The sequence below is a fragment of the Arachis hypogaea genome, chromosome 15 (assembly GCF_003086295.3).
Source record: "Arachis hypogaea cultivar Tifrunner chromosome 15, arahy.Tifrunner.gnm2.J5K5, whole genome shotgun sequence".
Taxonomy (NCBI): Eukaryota; Viridiplantae; Streptophyta; class Magnoliopsida; order Fabales; family Fabaceae; genus Arachis; species Arachis hypogaea.
In genome coordinates this window covers 4,787,074-4,809,620 of record NC_092050.1, presented here as the reverse complement: position 1 = coordinate 4,809,620, position 22,547 = coordinate 4,787,074, and the positions used below count along the sequence as shown (strand labels likewise).

Here is a 22,547-nt window from a genome sequence, read left to right as displayed (position 1 = left end):
TAATAATAGATAAAAGAATTAGAAAAAAAATTGAAAGAACAAAAGAAAATAAATTTAAAATGCATAAAATGGTATTTTATCTTATATTTTAAAGTATGGATTGTTTCTCTTTAACCATTAAACTAAAAGGTGTATTGTTAAAAGCTTTAGATATTATATTAAATATATTTTAAATTTTGAAAATTTAGAAGGGTCATGGCCATGTTAATCCCCCTAAATACGCCTTTCTGTGTGAGTGTACTTGTGAGTTGTGATGTAACATGACAAATAAGGAAAAAAAGAGTGTTAGTTAAATAATGACTATTTTGAACAATATAAATAATTATTAATTAAACAAAAATATATAATATTTTTAAATTAATTATTTAAATTTTAATATTAAAATAATTATCTGTATAGTTAATAAAATAAACATTTGATATATCTATTATTTATATTGTTTAATATTTTTATTGTCTATCTATATTTTTTTTAAGAAAAAACAAAAAGGAAACCTTCCATATAACTCCATGATTTGGTACCCTAGAGGCCTAGACATTCATATGTTGTCGGGTTTAACAATTCAACTTACCCGTCTATGCATAATAGGGGAATTTTATATTGAGCTTTATTTGGAGATGGTTAACAATATAATATATAATATATAATAGTATTATATAATGTTGGTGGATGCCATGTGAATCACCATCAAATTAATTTGTTGTCAATGCAAAATAATTTTATATGTAATATATTCAATACATAATATTATATTATTAAAAATAATTATTATTTTTATTAATTATATAAATAACCATTTAAAATAATAAATATAATCAGTTATATGATTATATAAAATATTTTATAAAATATATTAAAATTAAATTCATATAATATACACGATCATTTTTACGGAATTAAACTTTACCAATACAATGAAGCAAAATGCGATATTGATATTTGATTGACGAAAACGTTGCTTAATACATGCAATACACATATCATTTAATTTTGTAATAATATTAAGAAAACAAAACAAAACAATTAAAATTTATTTTATTTAATATTTATTTATTGTCATAATAATTAATAAATGATAAATAAAATAAATTTTATTTTTTTTATTAATTTTTTAGTTATCAAACATTTTTGTTAATTTTATGATCATGGCAGAGAAGTGTAAAACAAAATCGTTATAACCCTTTTGATTGTTTTCTATTATAATATAAGAAGAGCTTTTAATGTACCTGAAACATCGATATTTTGTTATTTTAATCGTTAATCTAAATTATAAAAATATATATAATATATATTAATTAAAATTAACGGTTAAAATAATTGAAATACTGATTAGATACACTTCAAAATTTTTCTATTATATATATTAACACGAGAATCTCATTTTCTTTTTCTTTGTTTTGGTCGGAGCCTTCCTTTCTGAATTTCATTTCTAGGTCGGTTCTTTTTTCTGAGCTTTAACATTATCTGTTTCACATTGATGTGGACCAACACTCATCATTTTGTTACCTATTTCCATCACGTGCTTAGCTAATGGCCAATATATAGTGCATTAACATTACAAAAATCGTCCAATAATTAAGATGTATTGCCTCCATTAAAACTATATGCTACTAAAAGAGAGTTGCTTTAATTGCAACATAGTTGGAGAAATCAGAAGAAAAGGTTTCCGTCTCATTCTTTTCTTTCTTAGTTAAATAATACCCCGAAAATATTAATTAAAAATTATAATACAAATTTACATGCATCTATCAATATATATATTATCAATGCAAGGAAGCACTAAACGCTTAAAGAATTATATCTTTCATTCAAATTTTTTATTTATGATATCTTTAAAAAAATCCTCTTACATCATAATTATTGGCTAAATCTTAAACCAATATCAATAAAAAGTTGAGTTATCAAATTAAATTGATGTAAATTTAAAAGTTGTAAAATTTTAATAGTATGATCAGTGACATGCAATATCTAAGCATGCATCTAATTGGCAGGAAATGTGCGAGCGTGGTGCAGCATCCCAAAGTGTTAGGAATCAATCACTTTAATAAAGTATCACATATAGAAATGTTGGCGATATAGTGTCTTTCTTTTTATACAAATAAATACTTCATAACACAACTGATTTAGGTACAACTATTAGAAATAAAGAGTAATGGTACATATTTAAACAATATGATTTAAAATAATATTAGTTATAATTAATTTTTGTTATGTTAGATTAATTTAGTTAAATTTAATTAATAAAAAAATTTAAATGTGTAACATTACTTATAAATAAATATAGTTTGAGATAGTTTGAAAACGGAAGAATATAGAATAGAAAATAATTAATGAGATAAGAGGAAAGTAGAAAAAAATTAATTAGATCAAAGAAAATATGAAAAAATAATTAGGAATGAAATTCTAAAAATGATACCAATTACTAATTTTTTTACTTGATTGATTCTCTCTCTATTATCTTCATGTATAATAAATTCTATTTCTAGCTAATGTGAATTATCTAATTGTACTATCGAACTAACCTTTATTTCTTAAAGTTCTAAAAATTAAATGAGTTATATTAGGTAATTAACGATCTTTTTTAACAATATGAACAACCACCAATCAAATAAAAATACACTATATTTTTAAATTATCCACCTAAATCTTAATATTAGAATAACCATCTGTATACCTAGTGAAATGAACATCTGATATATCTATTATTCACATTGTTTAATATTTTCATTATTTACCTATACTTTTCTAAATTAAATATCCTAGAGTACACAACTTTCAAAATACACCTCCCTATTTACAATACTCATATAATTAGTTGTACACATTATTGGTTATTTATATTCTTTATAATATATAAGATAATAGGAACAAGTTACCTAAATAAAATAAAAGGAGTGTTAGGGACAGCAGATTTTGTGAATTGTAGCCATTAATTAACTATCAATAGTATATTTAATGGTGTGAGATTTTATCTAATAGTAAAAAATCACTCATTTTTATTTTACTGGCTAAGTACTGACCATATTTTAACAATTTTACTGGGTTTCTAAACTTTTCTATAAAATAAATGAGGTCTGAAATTATATAATTACAATTTTTTACAAACGGTTACACATATATTTTTTGACATTTTTATGTAAACGGCTATAGAATAAGTGTAACAATTTAGTATATATTTGAACGTAATTCATTATAGAAATAATACAATTTATGTTAAAAAAAAAAGGTAAAGAATAGAAATCGTTGAAAAGGTATAGCAATTTTTGAATTAACTGAAATATGCATAAACTATTAGAGAAGTGTAGTGGTTTATGTGTAAACAATGTGCAATGTAATCCGCTATAAAAGTGCAGCAGTTTATGTGGACTATAAAACCACAATAACCAGGAGCGAATTCCTCATTTGGTAGAACCACCTTCATTGAGTTTGAGAGAGTTTCATTTGGTTTGAGAGAGGGATAAAGAAGCTAAGAGATAGTTTGGCATATTTGAAGAGATCATATTCAAGTGGAATTATGGTTAACGAATATCTGTTATATTGGTTTAATGACATTGCTCACATTACTAAAGACATCAATAAAAATGTTAGATTTTTTATTTTAACGGTAAAAATTGTAGCTATTTAAATATATAGGTAAAATTAAACATTTTTTATTACGTAATGTTTATTGGAATTTTCATATGTTTAAAAGATTAGAATAATAACATGCATCTGTGTATGGGAACTATGATTAAATTATGTTTATAAATAATTTATTGAATTAGGACTTAATATATTAGTTAGATAAATTATTTTTATAAATTTTTTTTATCAATTACTTTTATTCAACTATTTTTTATTCAATTATTTAGATAAAATTTTATTGATAAATTATTTTTATACATTAGTTGGATAGATAACAGCTAACTATTTATTGATTAAATTATTTTTTAAAATTATTTTTTATAATTGCCATGACTTAAAGATTAGTTACATTATAACTATATAATTTTTTACATCGAATTAAAATATTTTTAGTAATAATTTATGTTTCAGTCTTGTATGTATTATAATTTAATTAGAGTGTAATTATTTTTATTATATGATGCAGTTAAATAAGTGTATCTATATTGTTTGGAAACAATAAAATATGTCTCTGCATGAGCAGATCATAGCTTATTTGAAAAGAATTAGTTTGTATCACTTGACTAGGCTGAACAGTCGTTGGTTCTGGATGGATGAACTCATGGTGAGCGCATTCATTGAGAGGTGGTATCCTGAAACGCACACGTTTTACATACCGTTCGAAGAGTGCACCATCACGCTGCAGGATGTGACGTATTAGTTGGGGTTGCCCGTTGATGGGAAGACGGTTATTAGTGGGTGCCTCACTCACTTCGAACAATATATGAAGGACGACAAACCAGTTTGGGAGTAATTTCAGGAGTTATTTAGCAAACTGTAGCTATCGCCCCTGAATAATGTTAAACAGATGATAGTCCAATACACATAGTTCCATGAGAAATTTAGGGTGCTACCAGTCAATGCAAGTAACAAAACTATTCGCATTTACCAACGTGTCTACACCATGATGCTATTATCCACCCATTTGTTTGGTGACAAGAGTGCAAACCAGATTCACTTTTGGTGGTTGCCAATTGTGGCAAAACTGCACTTGCGCGGTTGTATAGATGCATGTGTCGGGTAGTAAACAAAAATGTCACCAACTTAGCTGGTCCTCTTCAGCTACGACAATCTTAGATCTTCTGGCAGTTTTTCATGCTGAGGCTGCATGGGTTTGACGATTTTTTCTTTTCGTTAACATCAAGGTATCGTTTAACGCACTGCAGTGTAGCATTTACTTGTTTCAAGTTATTAGCCTTTTAGATCACGTGTTAATTTGTGATTTTACATTATTATGCTTTAGGTGGGCCACTTATTTACCTACACATCTGATGCCAAGGAGCAAAGACTTATTCGGCTGCGTCTTGCATTAGACCGATTGGGTGGTCGAGATGTGAGTTGTTTGCCTGTAACTTAGTATATCGTTAGTGGTTCATCAACCTCTATGTTTGCATTGTTTTTATGTTAAATTCTGCTGTCTTTTGTAAATAACTCGTGTATTCTCACTTCTGAAAAAATTCGCCGACAATGAAACAAAACCTACATATCTTCGTCGGACCCTGTCAGTCTGTCACAAATGTGCCATATCTCACGCCAGTTAACACAATAGTAACAGGAATCTTATAAAATAACTTTTTCACCTACTTAATTCCACACACCCTAAGTTTTTGCAATATACTAATTTTTAGTCCTAACAACGTATTCGATGAGTGGATAAAAACACGTAGTGATTCCATATCAATAACTTAACACCGTATCTTTTACTTTTTTAAATTTTTCTAGAACAATGCAGTAGAGCTAGAAAACTCTTCCCATTCTCCATTGTGAAAATAATACTCCACTTCTAAACAATTGCCCTTCATTGGTATATACAGAGAAATCACTTGTGCATAAATTCATCCCTCTAGTAGATTATGTTACACATTGTTTATACATAAATCGATACATCCCTCTAACAGTTTATATATGTTTCAATTAATTTAAAAATCACTACACCTTATAGCGATTTATATTGAATTACCAAAAAACACATACATGTAACAGTTTGCAGAAAATTATAATTGTATAATTTTAAATCTCATTTGTTTTATTTAGGTAACTTGCTCTAATAATAATGATATATATATATATATTATTGTTTAATTTGTTATGACTTAAATTTAATATTTAATTATTATATATTCAAAAAGTATAGAAAATTAATTTTAAATTAGTTCATATTAATTAATTTTTTTAATTCTAAAAATTTTAATTTGTTTGAAAATTTGAAAGTTATAATTTAAAATTTATAATTAAGAATCTATAATTTAAACTCTAAAATTTAAGATAAATAAAATAATTTAAAATTATAAATTATAAATAATAATTTTAAATTTTAAATTATTTTTTCAATCAACATCAATTAATTTTTTAAAATTTTTTTATTTATCTTAAATTCTAAAATATAAAATTTTGTTTATTAATTTTAAATTTTAAAGTATAAATTCTGAATTTGAAATCTTGCCAAAAAAAAAAAAGTAAAAAAATAACTAATATTAACTAGTTAGAAATTGATTCCCTATTCTTTTCTTCTCTATCTGTAAACATGTATGGCTAGATTAAAATTGTATATGGACATCGGAGCGACAGGATTGCTGCCCTATATTTTTTTTTGGTGTCTAAACAAGGAAAGAAACAAAGCAAAAACTATCCTAAATCCGAGCGGATGATTCGTTGAAGATCGACACAAGGCTCAGACCAAATAACATGATTAGAGTTATTCTTGGCACTATATTTAGCCATCCAATCCGCAGCTCTATTTGCTTCTCGGGACACCCATTCAACGTGAACAAGCCAAGGACGAGATAAAAGCTCCTGAATCTTGTGAACCAAATCTGTTACTTCAGATGAATACCCACTTGTAAGCTCATGCATGATGGGCAGAATGTCAAGGCAATCCGTTTCACATATAATATCCCTCAAACCGCAATCCCAAGCTAAAACCAGCCCCCTCCAAGCAGCAAATAATTCACATCTGATTATAGACCAAGGGGGAATGCTTCCAGAGCAGCCCGAGATCCAATCTCCCTTAGAATCTCTAATAATACACCCAAATCCCGCTAAATTTGAATCCATATACAAGCTTGCATCACAATTAACTTTAAAACTATTACCTACCGGTGGTTCCCAACACAGGCAATTTCGGAGAGACCTAAAGGCATTGCTTCGATTCCTGTAAACCTGTAAGTCCTTGGCGGTAATTCTGGCCAAGGCAACAACCTTGTGGTCTGTCCAAGGGTTGTCAGTATTGAATATGTCATTGCACCTATGTCTCCATACCCACCAAAGTCCTGCACCAAAGGACGCCTCATTGTTAGCCAAGGCCTTCCGAAACCACTCTTCAAGAGCAGTACCAGTCGTCGAGTCCAGGATACTAGGATCCAACATATACCAAATTGCCTTTGATCGTTCACAGTCTCTAAGGCAATGCTCCATAGTCTCCTGCGCCTTGTTACATCTCTTACACATATCTGAAGAAGCTAAATGCCGCTTGAATCGAAAGGTCTCAGTTGGTAGAGCATCATGTAAGCCAAGCCACATAGTAAATTTGAACTTCTCTGGAATGTTTGTGTTCCACAACCAGTTCCAATTACTATTGGCATTCCAATTTAATGCTTTCTTTAATAACCATCTGTAACCCTCCCTTGCACTATACTTTTTTGATGCTGCAGGCCACCACTCCCACTGTGGCTCCAACTCAGTCGAACTAGGATATCTCAGACCACAAATAAACTGCTTAATCTCATGCGGAATAGGCGTGGTAAGACTATCAACCTCCCAAGACACCCCTTTCCACAAGTCAGCCACCATGAAATCTGATTCAGAAATATGTACATAAGGAACAAGGTTGCAAAGTTTACCAAAAGGAGTCCACTCATCATACCAAACTGATTTGTGGACATCTCCAATATTCCAATGAAGCCCTTCCTTGAGATGCTCATAGGCACTAACAATGTTCTTCCAGGTAGCCGATGAAGAATTTCTACTGTTTCCGTTCATACCAGATTGATTCCTGAGATATTTATGCTTCAAAACCTGCACCCATAACTTCTCACTATTGTTTAGACAATCCCATACCAACTTTCCCAAAAGCGCCATGTTAGCACAGGAAGTATCCCTAATACCCAATCCTCCTGCCTTTTTAGGAGTTATGGCGACCTCCCACCTGACCAGAGGCAGCCCTTTTCCAGTCGCTTGGCCTTTCCACAAGAACTGTCTCATTAAGGAATCAATTTTATTACATGCATACTTCGGGAGAAGAGAAATTTGCATTTCATAAACTGGGATAGAGGTCATAACCGATTTAACAAGACAAAGCCTCCCTGCCTTATATTTGATTATTCGAAGGTTCTAACATACTAACAAAACATTAGAAAAACGTAGTCAAATTCAAAGTCATACTTGCGAGTTGTGAACATTTGAGCTAATTATAATTGTGTAGTGACAACTCAATGTGTCAAAGTATTATATTATTTAATACAACGAAAAAGAAAAAACAGTCTTGAGAACTAATATTATACAAACATTACAGCAACATTCAACATAAGAAAATGTTGGTTTCCTAATAATAATAATAAGCATGCTAACTGATGAAAAGAAAATTAAGCCAACCAATAAAGTGTTAAGTAACCAACAAACATTGGGTTCGTATCTGAAAAATTATTTATTTTTTAAATTATTTTTTTAGTTATATTATTTTTTAAAAGATAAAATATAAATTAAATTAGTTATTTTGTCAGTTTAATGATGATATGACATGTTAAGTGTCACGTAGCATGACGATATATTACGTTAAAGGTCACGTGTCACAAGATAATTAATTGATGTGTCAGGTCAGTAATATGTAAAAAAGTTTTTTATAATCAAAATAATCTTTGAAAGTCTAGACATAAGTCATTTTCATTTCTAAAATTTTAAAAATTAATCAAACTAGTCCTTATATAATTTTTTTTATTTTTCTTCATAATATTAAATTTGAAATATTTTTTTATACTACTAATTTTAATAGAAATATAATTGACAAACAAAAAATTAGTAATTGTATCTTTTTTCTTAAAATTTTTTCAATAAAATTATCTCTCTCTTTTAATTCTTCTCAAAATCTCTCTTATTCTTTTCTATTCTAAAACTTTTTTCTTACGTTATTACATTTTACTGGAATATGTATATATACTCAAAATTGAAATGTATGTATTTGTTAACTTAAACAAAATTATATGCTCAAAATCAAAATTTATGTATGTTAACCTAAACAAAATTATATCATTATTTTTTTTAGCTACTACATCTTTTTTTTCCATTACGGTATTACTTACATATAGGATGTAATGGTAATGATATTCAGAGTCAAAATTCAAGAAGATCCACAAATTTTGCTTCAATTCCAAACTTTACAAAATATTAAAAATTTGTTGCTTAATTATTATTATTATTATTATTATTATTATTATTATTATTATTATTATTATATGCTAAACGAATTGCTTCTTAAGCGTAATACGTGCAAAGATCATAATAAATTTTTGTGTATTTCATATGTTTGAGATAGATTATATAATTTTTCTTTTAATTACACAAATCAATGAGATAAAATAAAATAGAAAACATTATACCTATGCATAACACAGGCTACTCTGCATTAGTACATTATATAAATAGATTCTTCGTATGAAAATAAAATTTCTTATGTTTTAAATGAAATATTTAAAAAATTATATTAGAATATTAAGATTTAAAAAGTGATTCCACAAATCAGTTTTTTAATTATTGAGTTTTACTATATAAATTAAACAATAATAAAAATTATAATTTTAAAAAATTTAAAAGATTTAAAATTTATAATAATTACTATATTATTTAGTAAAATTTAAAATATTAAATTTTTAAATATATAATCAACAATAATTTGATAAACTCATTTAAATAAAAAAAATTCACATAAAAAAAATTACAATTTGAAAATATAAAATTTTAAAATATAAATGACAAAATAATTTTATAGAAATTTAATTATTTTTATTATTTTATGTAAAGAGAATTTTGTTTATTAAGATTTGGAAAATAATATTAAAATTAGTAGTATCAAAAATATTTTAAATTTAATATTATAAAAAAATTATATAAGGATTAGCTTGATTAATTTTTAAAATTTTAGAGATAAAAATGACTTACGTCTAGACTTTTAAAAACTATTTTGATTATGTCACTGACACGTCAACCAATCATCTTGTGACACTTAACGTGATATGTCATTATGCCACGTAATACTTAATGTGATACGTCGTCATCCAACTAATGAAATGACTAATTTAACTTATATTTTATCTTTCAGAGACTAATATGACTAAAAAAATTATTTAAAGATTAATTTGAAAAATAAATAATCTTTTTGAGAGACGAATTTGAATATTACCTCAGACTTAAAGTATATCATTGAAGCTAAACTTATTCAATTCGTACGTACACTATGTAATATACGTTAGATACTATAATTTAAGAAACGAGATAATCTATTATTGAATAACGTAGTAACTTAATAATGTCTTGATTTTGCATCCATCCTTTTTTGCATCAAAGGCACCCAAACTAGGTTCTCCCTCCCATAAGCTAGCAAATGGGATGTAATATCGTACTTAGGATTTAAATGATAAGATATCTACAATAATCTCAGTGCTCATATATAATTCTTCATATATAAGATCATAGAGTTGCTTAAACTTCTTGCACTACGTATACCGGTGTAACTTAGCTTGATTACGCGATTATTCATCATTGAAACACATATGCATCAATAAAATTGAAATTTAATCAAACATTTCTAATAAGGCCCTTTCTGTGTTGTCTATATATTATTATTATTTATTATATGTACTATAAGAAACAAAACTTGTCTAACTGTGTAACGTGCTTCAAAATTTGTCCGTATATGCAAAATTAGTCAGCCTTAGAAAAAGGGAGAAAATGTTACAAAATGTAGCGACTCTGAGTATAGACTTAAGATCACCCTACATTAATTATTAATGTCTTTTATATGTGGCTGTCGTTTGATTATTGACATAATAATTTTTAATATCTCCAAGACTGAAGACTACTTGGTCAATATTAGCATATTTGGAACGCTTTTAACTTATAAATATCTGACTCTTTTTTATTTTTTGGTTGTCTCTATTTTTGATTTTTTCCCCCCTCAATATAGCATGATACAAAGCTGTGTCATTTCCTTTTATAATGTGCTAACAATACTTTTATGGCTAAGATTAAGCAGTCTCAAAGAATTAAGAGAAACAAATAACTAGTTAATTTTCAAATTTAATATATCTCAAATTGAATTATTTTTATCCATATAACTATAATGTTAACATAAAAGCTGGACTCTTTTTGTTAAGGGCTCCAAACAGATTTGGTTTTATACCATAAAGCGAAGTTAAACTAACAAAAGAAAATAAAAGAGAGAGTTCCAAAAATATAAATAACAAAAAAAATGCATAGGTACAAATAAAAGCAAAGAAAACACAGTTGGAGAGTAAAGAATTAAATTAAAAAGAAATTATAATGTCTAATTACAAATTATTATGCAAACTAGTTTTTGCGCAAAGAAAAGTAAAAAGCTTTCTAATTGCCAAACCCAAACCCAAACCCATTCTTCCTTTCTCTTTCTCTTACCTTTCCTTTCTGCATTCATTCAAAAGCCTCTTTTGACCACCACGACGACCACCACCACCGCCACCGTCGTCACCACCACCACCCATTATCCATCCATCAATGAAGGTTAACACGTTAAAAATCCAATCTTTCTTTTGATCCAACATACCCATCACCATTTCTCTGTCTTCACCATCATGGGTATCTGCTTTTCATCCACCAAGGTCAGTGGCTCCAACAGCAACAACAACCACCATGGAAACGGAAACTCCGCGACCACCGTAAACCGGAACCGGAAACGGAATACAATTACTCAAGCAACGGTGACCAACCCGGCGGCGGCCACCACCACAGTGGCGAGCGTCCACAACGGTCAGCGGAGGAAGGACGATGAAAAGAAGAATAGTCATCATCATCATCATTCGCAGAAACCGAAGGAGAAGCCGAAGACGACGACGTTGACGACGAGAAAGAACGTGCCGTGCGGAAAGCGAACGGATTTCGGTTACGAGAAGAATTTCGACAAGAGATTCACGCTGGGGAAGCTTTTGGGTCATGGACAATTCGGTTACACCTATGTCGGTATTGATAAGGCCAATGGGGATCGTGTTGCCGTCAAGAGGCTCGAGAAGGCCAAGGTGATTCTGCTATTTCATTCCATTTCACTTTTCCTTTTTTGCATTTTTCAGCTGAGTTTTCTACTTTGTGCTTTGTTCCATTGATGCCAATTTCAATTCGAGGTTTATTGAATTCATGTTCAGATTATGTGGGTTTTGTTTTGGTCAATGGGTTAAGATTGATTATGGTGATTCGATTCTACAGGTATTAAATGTTTTGGTTCTGGAGATAACTTTATTTGTCTGGCATATTAGATAATATAGATAAATAAATAAGGGCCGTTTGCATTGCCCTGTGGTTTTCTACTTTTCCATTGCATCTGTGGTTTTGAGACATAACAAGGTTGTCTAGTTATGGCAATATTAGTGCCTATTATGCAAGCCATGTGTCTGCATTTCCGTTCTTTATTATAAGTATCATTAAGTTATTGATCAATTCGATTCTCGCTTCAAATCTCATTCTGTTCGGTTCTGTTTTTTCGGGGAAGTATTGACAAAGTTGATGTATAGTAGTAAGAGAACTGGTGTGAATTATAAAAGCATGCCAAGTAATATAGAATGTTACACGATGTAGATGTCGGCATTTGGTTAAAAACTTAAAATAGATGTCAACTACGAGTCTGAAGTTTCTGAGTTGTCATCGACTGCATTTTATTTAGTGCTTCTTGTCTTTTTTTTTTTCCCCTGCTTTGTATTCATATGGGTTCTCGCACATTCCTGAATCAATCCTTGAATTTGATGGCAGATGGTTCTACCCATAGCTGTTGAGGATGTTAAGCGAGAGGTCAAGATATTGAAAGAACTTACTGGCCATGAAAACGTGGTCCAATTCTATAATGCTTTTGAGGATGATTCATACGTGTACATAGTTATGGAGTAAGTTACTCTTGTTTGGGTATCTTTTGTTCTCCATGCTTATTTGCTTTTGAGAAGCATTATTGTAATGTTCTCTGGGTTTATGTTCTTTTAGCTGGCTTTTCAAATCATGTCTTGTGATTACGTTCTGTTGTCCCTTCTTCTGTATACCTGTATGTCATTCTTATTACTAAAATGAATTTATTGACAATGAATTGCCATAGGTTATGCGAGGGTGGAGAACTGCTAGATCGGATATTGGCCAAGTGAGTATTGTTTGATCTTGAACCTGAACTATTTTCCCCCAACTGGCTAAATTTTTCTTCAGAATGTCTTTGGGTGCTCAAACTTTAGAATGAGCATCACTAATGATTCCAATTTTATTGTCTGCTAGATCTCTGTATTCAGCATTTTTACCTGTTGAATTGGACCTTACTTTGAATTCCTTCGCTTTAATCAGGAAGGACAGCCGTTACACTGAAAAAGATGCAGCAGTGATTGTAAGACAGATGCTTAAGGTTGCAGCTGAGTGTCATTTACACGGTTTGGTTCATCGGGACATGAAACCAGAGGTATGGTCAAGTCATTTTGTATGTTTGTGCAATTTGGAGTCATGCAACTAGACATTGATTTTTCTTTCTTTGAATGTAGAACTTTCTTTTCAAGTCTACCAAAGAAGATTCACCTCTAAAGGCTACAGATTTTGGGTTGTCCGATTTCATAAAACCTGGTGAGAGAATATATTTATGTCAATAATTTGTTTTCTTTACTTTTTATCCCCTTTTGTATCGGATATGTTTTGCTGTCTTTATTTGAAAGTTCTAGTTCCCTCAAAAACAAATTTCAGGTAAGAGGTTTCAAGATATTGTGGGCAGTGCTTACTATGTTGCACCAGAAGTGCTAAAAAGAAAGTCGGGCCCTGAATCAGATGTATGGAGTATTGGTGTGATTACATACATTTTGCTCTGTGGTAGACGCCCATTTTGGGATAAGACCGAGGATGGTATCTTCAAGGAGGTATAGTTCATCAAGGAACTTGAATAAATTGTTTACTTTTATTGCCTACCTGATTCTGATAAAAGGAAATTTTGTAATAACTTTGTGTATAATAAATAACCATATCATACAGGTCTTACGGAACAAGCCTGATTTCCGCCGCAAACCATGGCCATCCATAAGCAGTGCTGCCAAAGATTTCGTGAAGAAATTATTGGTAAAGGATCCTCGAGCAAGATTAACTGCTGCCCAGGCTCTATGTATGTATCCAATTGTTTGATTTTTTCCCCCTTGTTTGTTTATTTTGTTATCTAATTTCCTGTCCGTCAAAAAAAGTTTTTCAGATTTTCATTCTGAAAAACTGCCTGAAAGCTAGGGATTTCAGTAATATTTAAAGTTGAAGTACCAAAGTTATAGTGTTTGGAAAGCTATTACTGAATTTAAATGTCTTGAGACTTGCTCCCTTTTTTTGAAAATAGTAAAAAGATTCATGGAAGTATTTGAAAATTTTAAGAATACCAAATATTGAAGCTATGCATATTGCCAAATTTACTGGCCATCATGAGGTGACTTTGTAAAATTTTTCAGTATCTTCTGTTCCTCATCTTAAGATTTTCTTTTGATGACAAATGATTAGGAAAATAAAATGTTCCATTGGATGTTTAATACATTATCATCCTACCAAAAAGTTATGTATATGTAAAATATTGAAAGTGAAGATCAAAATAGCCACAGGTAATGATAGGACCAGTAGTAGCAGATTACCCTGAAAATATGATAAGTGTGTAAGTGGCCTAAACATGCTTACAGATCAAGTGGTTAGATCTGCGGAACTCTACATTAGTTGTTTGGCCATTCTGGGTTTGCTAAATTAATCTTGTTTTTAATGGATGTTTTTGTTTTGTAGAGTTTTCTACTTTTCTCGGTTTAATAAACAGAGAGCCTCATGCACACATAGTCATAGATGTTTTCCTTTACATATTAGAACATTTTTAGAAGTAAACTGTATAAAGATATTGACTTTTGATTAATTTTGATATTTCTAGCACATCCATGGGTTAAAGAAGGAGGAGAGGCATTGGAGATGCCTATTGATATATCTGTCCTAAACAACATGCGACAATTTGTGAAGTATAGTCGATTGAAACAATTTGCGCTAAGGGTAAAGAAACAAATTAATCAAACACTGCATGCTACAAGGCAGGAACTTGTTTTCATCCATTTCATTCATTACTTGATTATCTTGCAGGCATTGGCTAGCACACTTGATGAAGAAGAGATATCTGATCTAAAAGATCAGTTTGATGCAATAGATGTTGACAAAAATGGTTCCATTAGCTTAGAAGAGATGAGACAGGTAGCCCATTAATCAATTGATCTTCTTACTATCTGAAACCCAACCGCATCACTTATCTATTGGTGATTAATTAACACATTCAATATAGTTTCCCTGCTTTGGTCTAAAGGGATGATTTTGTGCAGGCTCTTGCTAAAGATCTCCCTTGGAAGTTGAAGGAATCACGTGTATTAGAGATATTGCAAGCGGTGAGTATTGGTGATCCTTTGAACTCATGCAGTTCCTTTGGTACTTAATGATATTTATTGCCTTTTTTCCAATGGCAATATTTATGGCTTCCTTTAATCATTTTTGTTCACTATAGCTTCTTTTTATTGTACTCTGCTTTTGGCACGTCGATCAATGCATATCTTTTGCCTTGTAAAAGCGTTTAAATCGCTGCTTTGTGTGCTCGCAGATAGATAGCAACACAGATGGGTTAGTCGATTTCACTGAATTTGTGGCGGCTGCATTACATGTACATCAATTGGAGGAACACAACTCTGAGAAATGGCATCAACGGTCACGAGCTGCCTTTGAGAAATTCGACATAGATAAGGATGGATATATTACTCCGGATGAACTTAGAATGGTTGGTCTTGTCTCCTTACCCAAGCTCCCCAAACATGATAAATTCGCTCCTTATATCTTCTCTTTCCTGTAACAAACTCAGATATTCCCATCCTTTCTCTCCATTTATTTTCTTTATCTGAGGGGAAGTGTTTAAGCTCTTCTTTCTAATCTTGCTTTCCTTTCACATCTGTCTGCTTTTAAGGTTGCATACGTATTTGGTGCATCTAATATTTACCATTTTTACATTTTCTATGTTTCAGCATACCGGCTTGAGGGGCTCCATTGATCCATTGCTTGAGGAAGCTGATATTGACAAGGATGGGAAAATCAGCCTATCGGAATTCCGAAGACTTCTCAGAACTGCAAGCATTAGTTCTCAACAAGTGACCAGCCCCCATCGGCGCAAGATGTAGATTGAAGTGTTTTAGAAGCTGCAAATGTTTAAGGGTGTGAGAGTGGTGGAGTTGTTCCAAGATTTATCTCTTGTGCAGATTGTGCTGAAGCCTTTAAGATATGTATGTAACTATGAATATTCTGCACATTTTGCTCTCACCATTCTATGATACTCTAAAGACTCCAGTTATATAATGACCATGGTATTTCTGCAAAAGTGTATGTTATACGAAAAAAAATTGGAGGGCTGTCACAAGAGGTATTTAAATAGAGTTTATGGAGACCCTGCATGGATTGGCTTCGAGTACCACATTTTAATCAGTGTATATCACTTCTGTGCTTGTAACTTGTACCATAATGTACTGTGTAACTGAAAACGAAAATCTTACTACAAAAAAAGGGTAATTATCCTTGCATTAATAGTCAAAAGAAATTATATTGACTATTATTTTGATTATTTGATTTGTAATATACTAATGTATTTGTATAATTTATCAGATTTGTTGTCATACTGCCTAATTATCTCTGGCCTATAGGGTATAAAGCTCACGTAAAATTTACAGTCAGCCCCCTTTTGTGTTCCTCACCATTTTAGACTGACGACCGTTATTATCAGTTCAAAGTCTTCGGAAGCAAGATTTGACGCATTCGCCTAAGGACGTTGATGGCTTGTCAAATATCATGCGTCGATATGACATGTTTATCAAAAGTTTTCACGAATTAAAAAGTTGAAAATATTGTTAGTCTTGTTTTCAGTACTGAAAATGATTTGCTGGTTGATTTAATCTCAGTCTAAACGGGCTTGGTATAATTAGGCAATTAGTCATGAAGTAAATTTTCACGTTAATTACATTGTAAACCCTAACATAGCATAACAAGAGTGTCCAACCGATAATGAAAATTCACACTTGACATGATCAAGTAAATTTTATAACCGAAAAAATCCATTCACATTTTTCATGATTTCCACTTCCTTCTTAGCTTTATCCTTCCATTTTAGTATTCCAATTGCAAAAGGCAATGACATCTCATCTCATGTAAAATATGCTTACCCAAACCCCTCATCATTCAATCAAATTCCAGTGACCTATGTCGAGTTCAATTTCCTACATAGTAGCATTCTCATTGAACAAGTAAGTATTACCCGGGTATCCCCTAAACCCTGTGAAATTAAAAAAAAAAAATGAGTGGAGAACTTATAACAGAGAGAGGAAAAGTTAACACTAAAAATTTACATTAACTAAGTTGACAAGTATGCACATGCTAATCTATATTTACATGGGTTACGAAGTTCTTAGGTTCAAATGGCTCAAATTAATGAAATTATAGGTCAGTGTGCACATTCTGAACCGTATATAACGGGAATCCGATCCCTTTCTTAATCTAAAACCTGTGGAACAGATACATGAGGAATAAGAATCAACTTTTGGTGGTCCATAGTGGCAGAGGAAAATAAAGTCAGCAAGATCCCAAGCTCCACTTTCTGTTGTCATGACTCATGGGAAGAACTGTTCCATTCATCATTTTGCCTCATAAATGGTATAACCTTTTTGCCAAATAGAACCACTATCAATTTGGCTACTGCTAAACATATATCTGACCTTTGCAATGAGATAAAATGTTTACAAGGATCCATATCCATTGTCAACTATCAGCCTTTGGGATGTCACCCACACTGTTGGAGCTATCTTGAAGTCCATGAGACGTTGAATACCGGCTTGAAGCACTCCCTTCTGCAACGGCTCTATCCTTCCTCCCTGAATGCTTGACCTTCTTCGTTCCCCCGGAAGAAGATTCCTATAGAAAACAAAATGGAGGCTCAAAAGTTTGAACAACAAAACAAATGTGGTTATTCAAATTTTTAGACCTAGCTACTACCTCCTGTGTTGATGATCCAGGCATCTTAAGTTCAAGCTCCGTAGCCACATCATGAGTCTCGCTACATCTGTCTGCATCAGTGATTCTCCTATGAGGTGGTGACTTGCTCCGACAATCCTTTTGGGCGGGAACATGAGATGCAGAAGCATACTGAGCTGAGGGTAAGTCAAGCGCGGCATTAATTGGAGCAGAGAATGGAACATATGTTGAACAAGGAGTAGGAATGTGAGGAGGGTTTTGATTTCCAAAATAAGGAAAGGGTTGAAGAGTTGGGTGAATTGGAACAGGAGCAGGAGGGATAGGTATAGGAACCGGATATGAATAAGGTGGTGGTGCCATTACGACAGAGTGGTCGATTGCAGTCCATGGGAACATCATTCTGGCCCTCTGCTGATACTGGGAATTAAGGTTTTCTATATCCGATTTCAAGGACGCCTTCTCTTCCCTGAGTTCATTCTTCTCTTGCATTAGCTGTGAGCACCAAATTCAAGAATGAATAAGCAACAAGCAAAGCAGGGTATTCTGAGAGAAACAATAAGAAGCATACCTCGCGGGACTCATCAGAAAGCGCTTTATGCTCGGTTTTCAACCTATTAACTTCGGCAGTTAAATCTTTAAGCATTTGAATTGTATCAGTGAGGATGGTTGCCTTGTCGTTCCTTGGCCTATCAGGATCTACATTATGAGAGGAGCAAAATAAATATCCGAATCACAACAATTATGAGAATGAATGATGCAAACAAAATGATTGTAATCATGAAGTAGAGAGAGAGAGAGAGAGAGAGAGAGAGAGAGAGAGAGAGAGAGAGACCTAAAGTGTTGGCCAAATCGTGGAAGTGGTCGTTTAATCGATCACGGCGGAGTTTCTCGCGGTCAGCCTTCTGAACTTTCCTTGCGGCGACAGCTGGATCCTGCGGTGGTTCCGCTTGCCCCTTTTCTCTGCAAATTCAATTAAATTAATGACTTCACAAACACAAAAGCAAGAATTGAGAGAGATAGAGAGGGAACCTGTGGGATCGGTTGGACGGGAGGGCAGGAGGTGGAGGAGGAGGAGGAGGAGGAGGAGGAGAGGGAGAAGCGGAGGGTGAATCTTGCGGAAGGGATGGGGGTTTGGAGAAATTCCAGTGATCCATGAATGAAGGCGGAGTAATCCCTCTCAGAAATCTGAATCTGGCTGCAGTTGGAGAGAGAGAAAGAGAGAAGAGAACACGCGCATCAAACTTGTGCCATCCACGAGCCACCTTACTTATTAGTGCATTCATATTCATAATATCACAAACACCAATATACATATATCCTCTCTTTTTACCTTTCTTTTTTTTGTTTTATTTTATATATATTTTTGGATCATTTCACTCGATTCTCTCGTGTTATCATCACAACTATACACCAAAATAATACTTTAATATTTTCAGTTGCATTCCGATGCAAACTGCTATTGTTATAGGATGCCTTCTGTGCTATACTATTATAATATCATAAATACTGCATCTATTTAAAATTTCATTTAAGAGTAATGAATTACTACATGTCTTGATAATAAGCAATATATTACGAAATAGCTAATTAAATTTTTATAAGATTGTAGAATCCTTTAATATACTTTTGGTGCTCCTGTTTTTAGTCATTATTAAATTAAATTTTTAATTATTGGTTCAAAATATTAAAACTGCCATCTCCTCTAAACTCCCTTCCCCTCTTAAAAAACGAAAATGTCCAACCTCCATCTATACGATAGTGATATGGTTTATATGTTCCTTTAATTTTTACAAGCTTCCAAATCCAGCGAATAGTAAGTGCATTATCTTACTCACGATAATATATTGTGAACAATCTCGGAGTATAAATTAGAAAATAGTATTTGGTGAAGCTATAATATGAGGTGCTTCCATATTCAGCTACCAATTCAAAGTAGGATGGAACATGGAACAAATAAGATGGGCTTAGACAGGCATTGCACCCGCTTGTCAGACCACCATACACTTGGGCTCATCAAATGAATTTGGGCTCATCCCAGTGTAGGGGCAAGCCTTCTTCCATTTTCCATTAACTAACACCAAAGTCCAGTCTAATAAAAAAATAGTACTACTTGCTGTATGGCTTTTTTTTATTTCTGGAGTGGGCTGCAAGGCTTCTTAAAGTGGTGTTGATTCTTCCATGACAAAATACAATGCGGTGTTGAAGTTGGTCCTTCCAAAGGTGTATCCAGTTATGGAATTGGGTATATCCAGGTTCAGTGGCATATGAACCCATATGACCAGAAACATAAAATAAAATAAAAACAAAAGAAATAGTACTGCTTGAACTACTTAGTAAGTGCATATCAGAGATGCAAAATCACTTGGACAGGGTATGGTTATGGTGGCTCATCAACTGGTCTCTTAATTAAAATGTTTGGGAATTTGAGTCTAGCCTTGGATATAGAAAGTATCTTATATCATCATTTGGAGCATTTGGTTAAAAAAGAATGACAAAATTTTCAGGAATCAAGAATCAGGTGTTATAGGAGTAGTTAACAGGTTGATTAAGAGTTATAAAGAGTGGAGTGATATTTGATCTTTTGGATTGTTGATGATTTTTGTCGAAGATGATTATGAATTAGTTTATTTTATCAATTTAGTACTTTTCTGTTGAGACGTTGATACTCCATCTTATTCTGTGGAACTTTTTATTTAAAAAAAATTAGAAATTACTTAATATAATACAATATCACTATGAGAATTATGTAGCAGTATAAATTATTTGGTGATTGCTTGATGCCTGCAAATGTTTGCCTAACTTTTTAAAATGATTAAAAATTAATATTTAATTTTAAAAATATAACAATAAAAAATTATTAAATATTCAAAACTTACCATATCAAGTAAGTTAGGTAGAAGTTAGACAGCATACCATAGACATCATAGAATTCACCAAATTATTTTTGCAAGTGTGGATTATTTGTTTATCAATCAACGTTTTTTAGTGTAAATTATTTATAACTAGAAATATTAAATATGTGTCTTATAACAATTAGTATGGCGAGAATTGATAAATTCAATTATTAATTGATTACCTATAAAATAATGTTATACATTTAAATATTTTTATTAATTAAGTTTAATTAAATTGGTTTAATATCAATAAAAATTAGTTATTATTAACATTATTTTAAGTTTCATTATTTAATTTAATTAATTTTTTTAATTTTAGTTAACATAATTTCTAGAGGCAAGAAATAGTTAACGATGGTTTGGTATACGTTTGTATATATTTTTTTGGTGACTAGTATACGTTTGTATATGAATCTATGATGAGTTTATCAGGAAAACAAAATTAAAAGAAAAAAAATCATATTTCTTTTAATTAATTAGAAAATAAAAATAGTGAGCTGATCTGTTATGTGGATGTATATCTTTTACTAACACTTCATTGGAGGATGGATGGCAAATTACAACACGACATTCCCATAGTACATTAGTTGATCTTGACCTAGCTACAATGGAATATTTTCTGTACCACTTAAAATATTTTTAGATTTATTGTTAATAAGTAATAACCGCAAGTATGTATATAGAAGATTTTTCCTTTTTCTTTCCTTTTATATATATCCACATCTTCTAGAAGATAAGAAACCAAGACTTCTGGACTCGGTATAATCCACAAATTAAATTAGGATCGATGATGACTAGCTAGGACAAATTAAAACATTAACCACACATTACAAAATGTAAAATTGGATCAACACATGGCGCAACTTTAGGAACAGTAATAATAAAAACGTCACTTTATTATACTACACTACATGCTTCCGATGATGTCGATTTTGGCTGGCAATATATATAACCACTTATTTTAATTATTCATGTCACTATCGTAAGACATAAATATATTTTATATGAATTAAAATCTCAACCATGGATTTCTACCGACTTGTCTCTCAATTTAATGAGTTTATTGATTATTATTTTCGGGGTGCGTTATAATCAGATGTTCACTAGTTTTGGAGGGGTGACCTGGATATAGATCGTGACTTTCAATTTTTTTATCCTTTTTATTTTATTTTTAATCTTTTAATTGCATCGAACTTCAACCTACATTCATTAGTTTATTTCATTATTCTCATTAGTATCTATCTATCTCCATCGAGTTACATATAAATATAATTATATAAAAAGGATACTTTCAAATGCTTCTAGCGTATACAATACAATAATATCTACTTTAATTTAGTCCTTCATCTAGTCTTGGTTCATTTTTCATAATCTAGTATAATCAATTTATTACATTTCAATACATTTTAGGCATTATGCAGAAAAAATTGGAATTCTCGTAGGGCCATAAATATTCTATTAATAGGTTTTCTCTATTCAATAAAGTAGCAAATTAATTAAAATACATCAACGTTCGTTGTTGTCAGTGGCTGAGTTTGAAAGAAATTGTTGGGGAAGCCAAAAATAAATAAAAAATATAATAGTATTTATATTAAAATATAATGATATAAATATAATTATTTTTAAATTTGTTATTAATATATATATAAAATTGCACATGATTAAAGTTAGCAAAAGGTTAAACCTGATTTTAGTTAACTAAAAGTTTAATTTAGGTTAATAAACTAAACTTAATTTAAGTAA

General features: G+C 31.2%; 2 protein-coding genes across 3 annotated transcripts; one reads left to right on the top strand and one right to left on the bottom strand.

Annotated features, from left to right (window-relative positions):
* The first annotated feature begins 11,033 nt into the window (after positions 1-11,033).
* Positions 11,034-16,510, top strand: LOC112747740 (calcium-dependent protein kinase 28-like). Of its 2 annotated transcripts, none has more exons than XM_025795929.3 (12): positions 11,034-11,921; positions 12,646-12,776; positions 12,980-13,021; positions 13,216-13,327; positions 13,407-13,485; positions 13,603-13,772; positions 13,885-14,011; positions 14,798-14,913; positions 15,001-15,108; positions 15,234-15,296; positions 15,506-15,679; positions 15,921-16,510. In XM_025795929.3, exons 1-12 carry the CDS (start codon positions 11,481-11,483, stop codon positions 16,071-16,073), a joined length of 1,716 nt encoding a protein of 571 aa, XP_025651714.1. In that variant the 5' UTR covers positions 11,034-11,480; the 3' UTR covers positions 16,074-16,510. The 2 variants fall into 2 exon arrangements, with proteins under 2 accessions (XP_025651714.1, XP_025651713.1); XM_025795928.3 differs by having other exon boundaries at positions 11,234-11,921; positions 13,150-13,327.
* A 760-nt stretch (positions 16,511-17,270) lies between these two features.
* On the bottom strand, positions 17,271-20,214 carry LOC112747741 (transcription factor bHLH121-like). The gene is made up of 5 exons (XM_025795930.3): positions 18,940-20,214; positions 18,743-18,870; positions 18,479-18,606; positions 17,932-18,402; positions 17,271-17,850 (listed from the first exon to the last, which is right to left on the bottom strand). Exons 1-5 carry the CDS (start codon positions 19,221-19,223, stop codon positions 17,698-17,700), a joined length of 1,164 nt encoding a protein of 387 aa, XP_025651715.2. The 5' UTR covers positions 19,224-20,214; the 3' UTR covers positions 17,271-17,697.
* Between the last annotated feature and the right edge of the window lie 2,333 nt (positions 20,215-22,547).

Coding starts and splice junctions, on each gene's coding strand:
- LOC112747741 (XM_025795930.3), bottom strand. CDS start 19,223: ATGTATATTGGTGTTTGTGATATTATGAATATGAATGCACTAATAAGT. Junction 18,871..18,939: donor CCGTCCAACCGATCCCACAG/GTTCCCTCTCTA, acceptor TTGAATTTGCAG/AGAAAAGGGGCAAGCGGAAC. Junction 18,403..18,478: donor TTTCTGATGAGTCCCGCGAG/GTATGCTTCTTA, acceptor TGGTGCTCACAG/CTAATGCAAGAGAAGAATGA.
- LOC112747740 (XM_025795928.3), top strand. CDS start 11,481: ATGGGTATCTGCTTTTCATCCACCAAGGTCAGTGGCTCCAACAGCAAC. Junction 15,109..15,233: donor GCTTAGAAGAGATGAGACAG/GTAGCCCATTAA, acceptor GATTTTGTGCAG/GCTCTTGCTAAAGATCTCCC. Junction 15,297..15,505: donor TATTAGAGATATTGCAAGCG/GTGAGTATTGGT, acceptor GTGTGCTCGCAG/ATAGATAGCAACACAGATGG.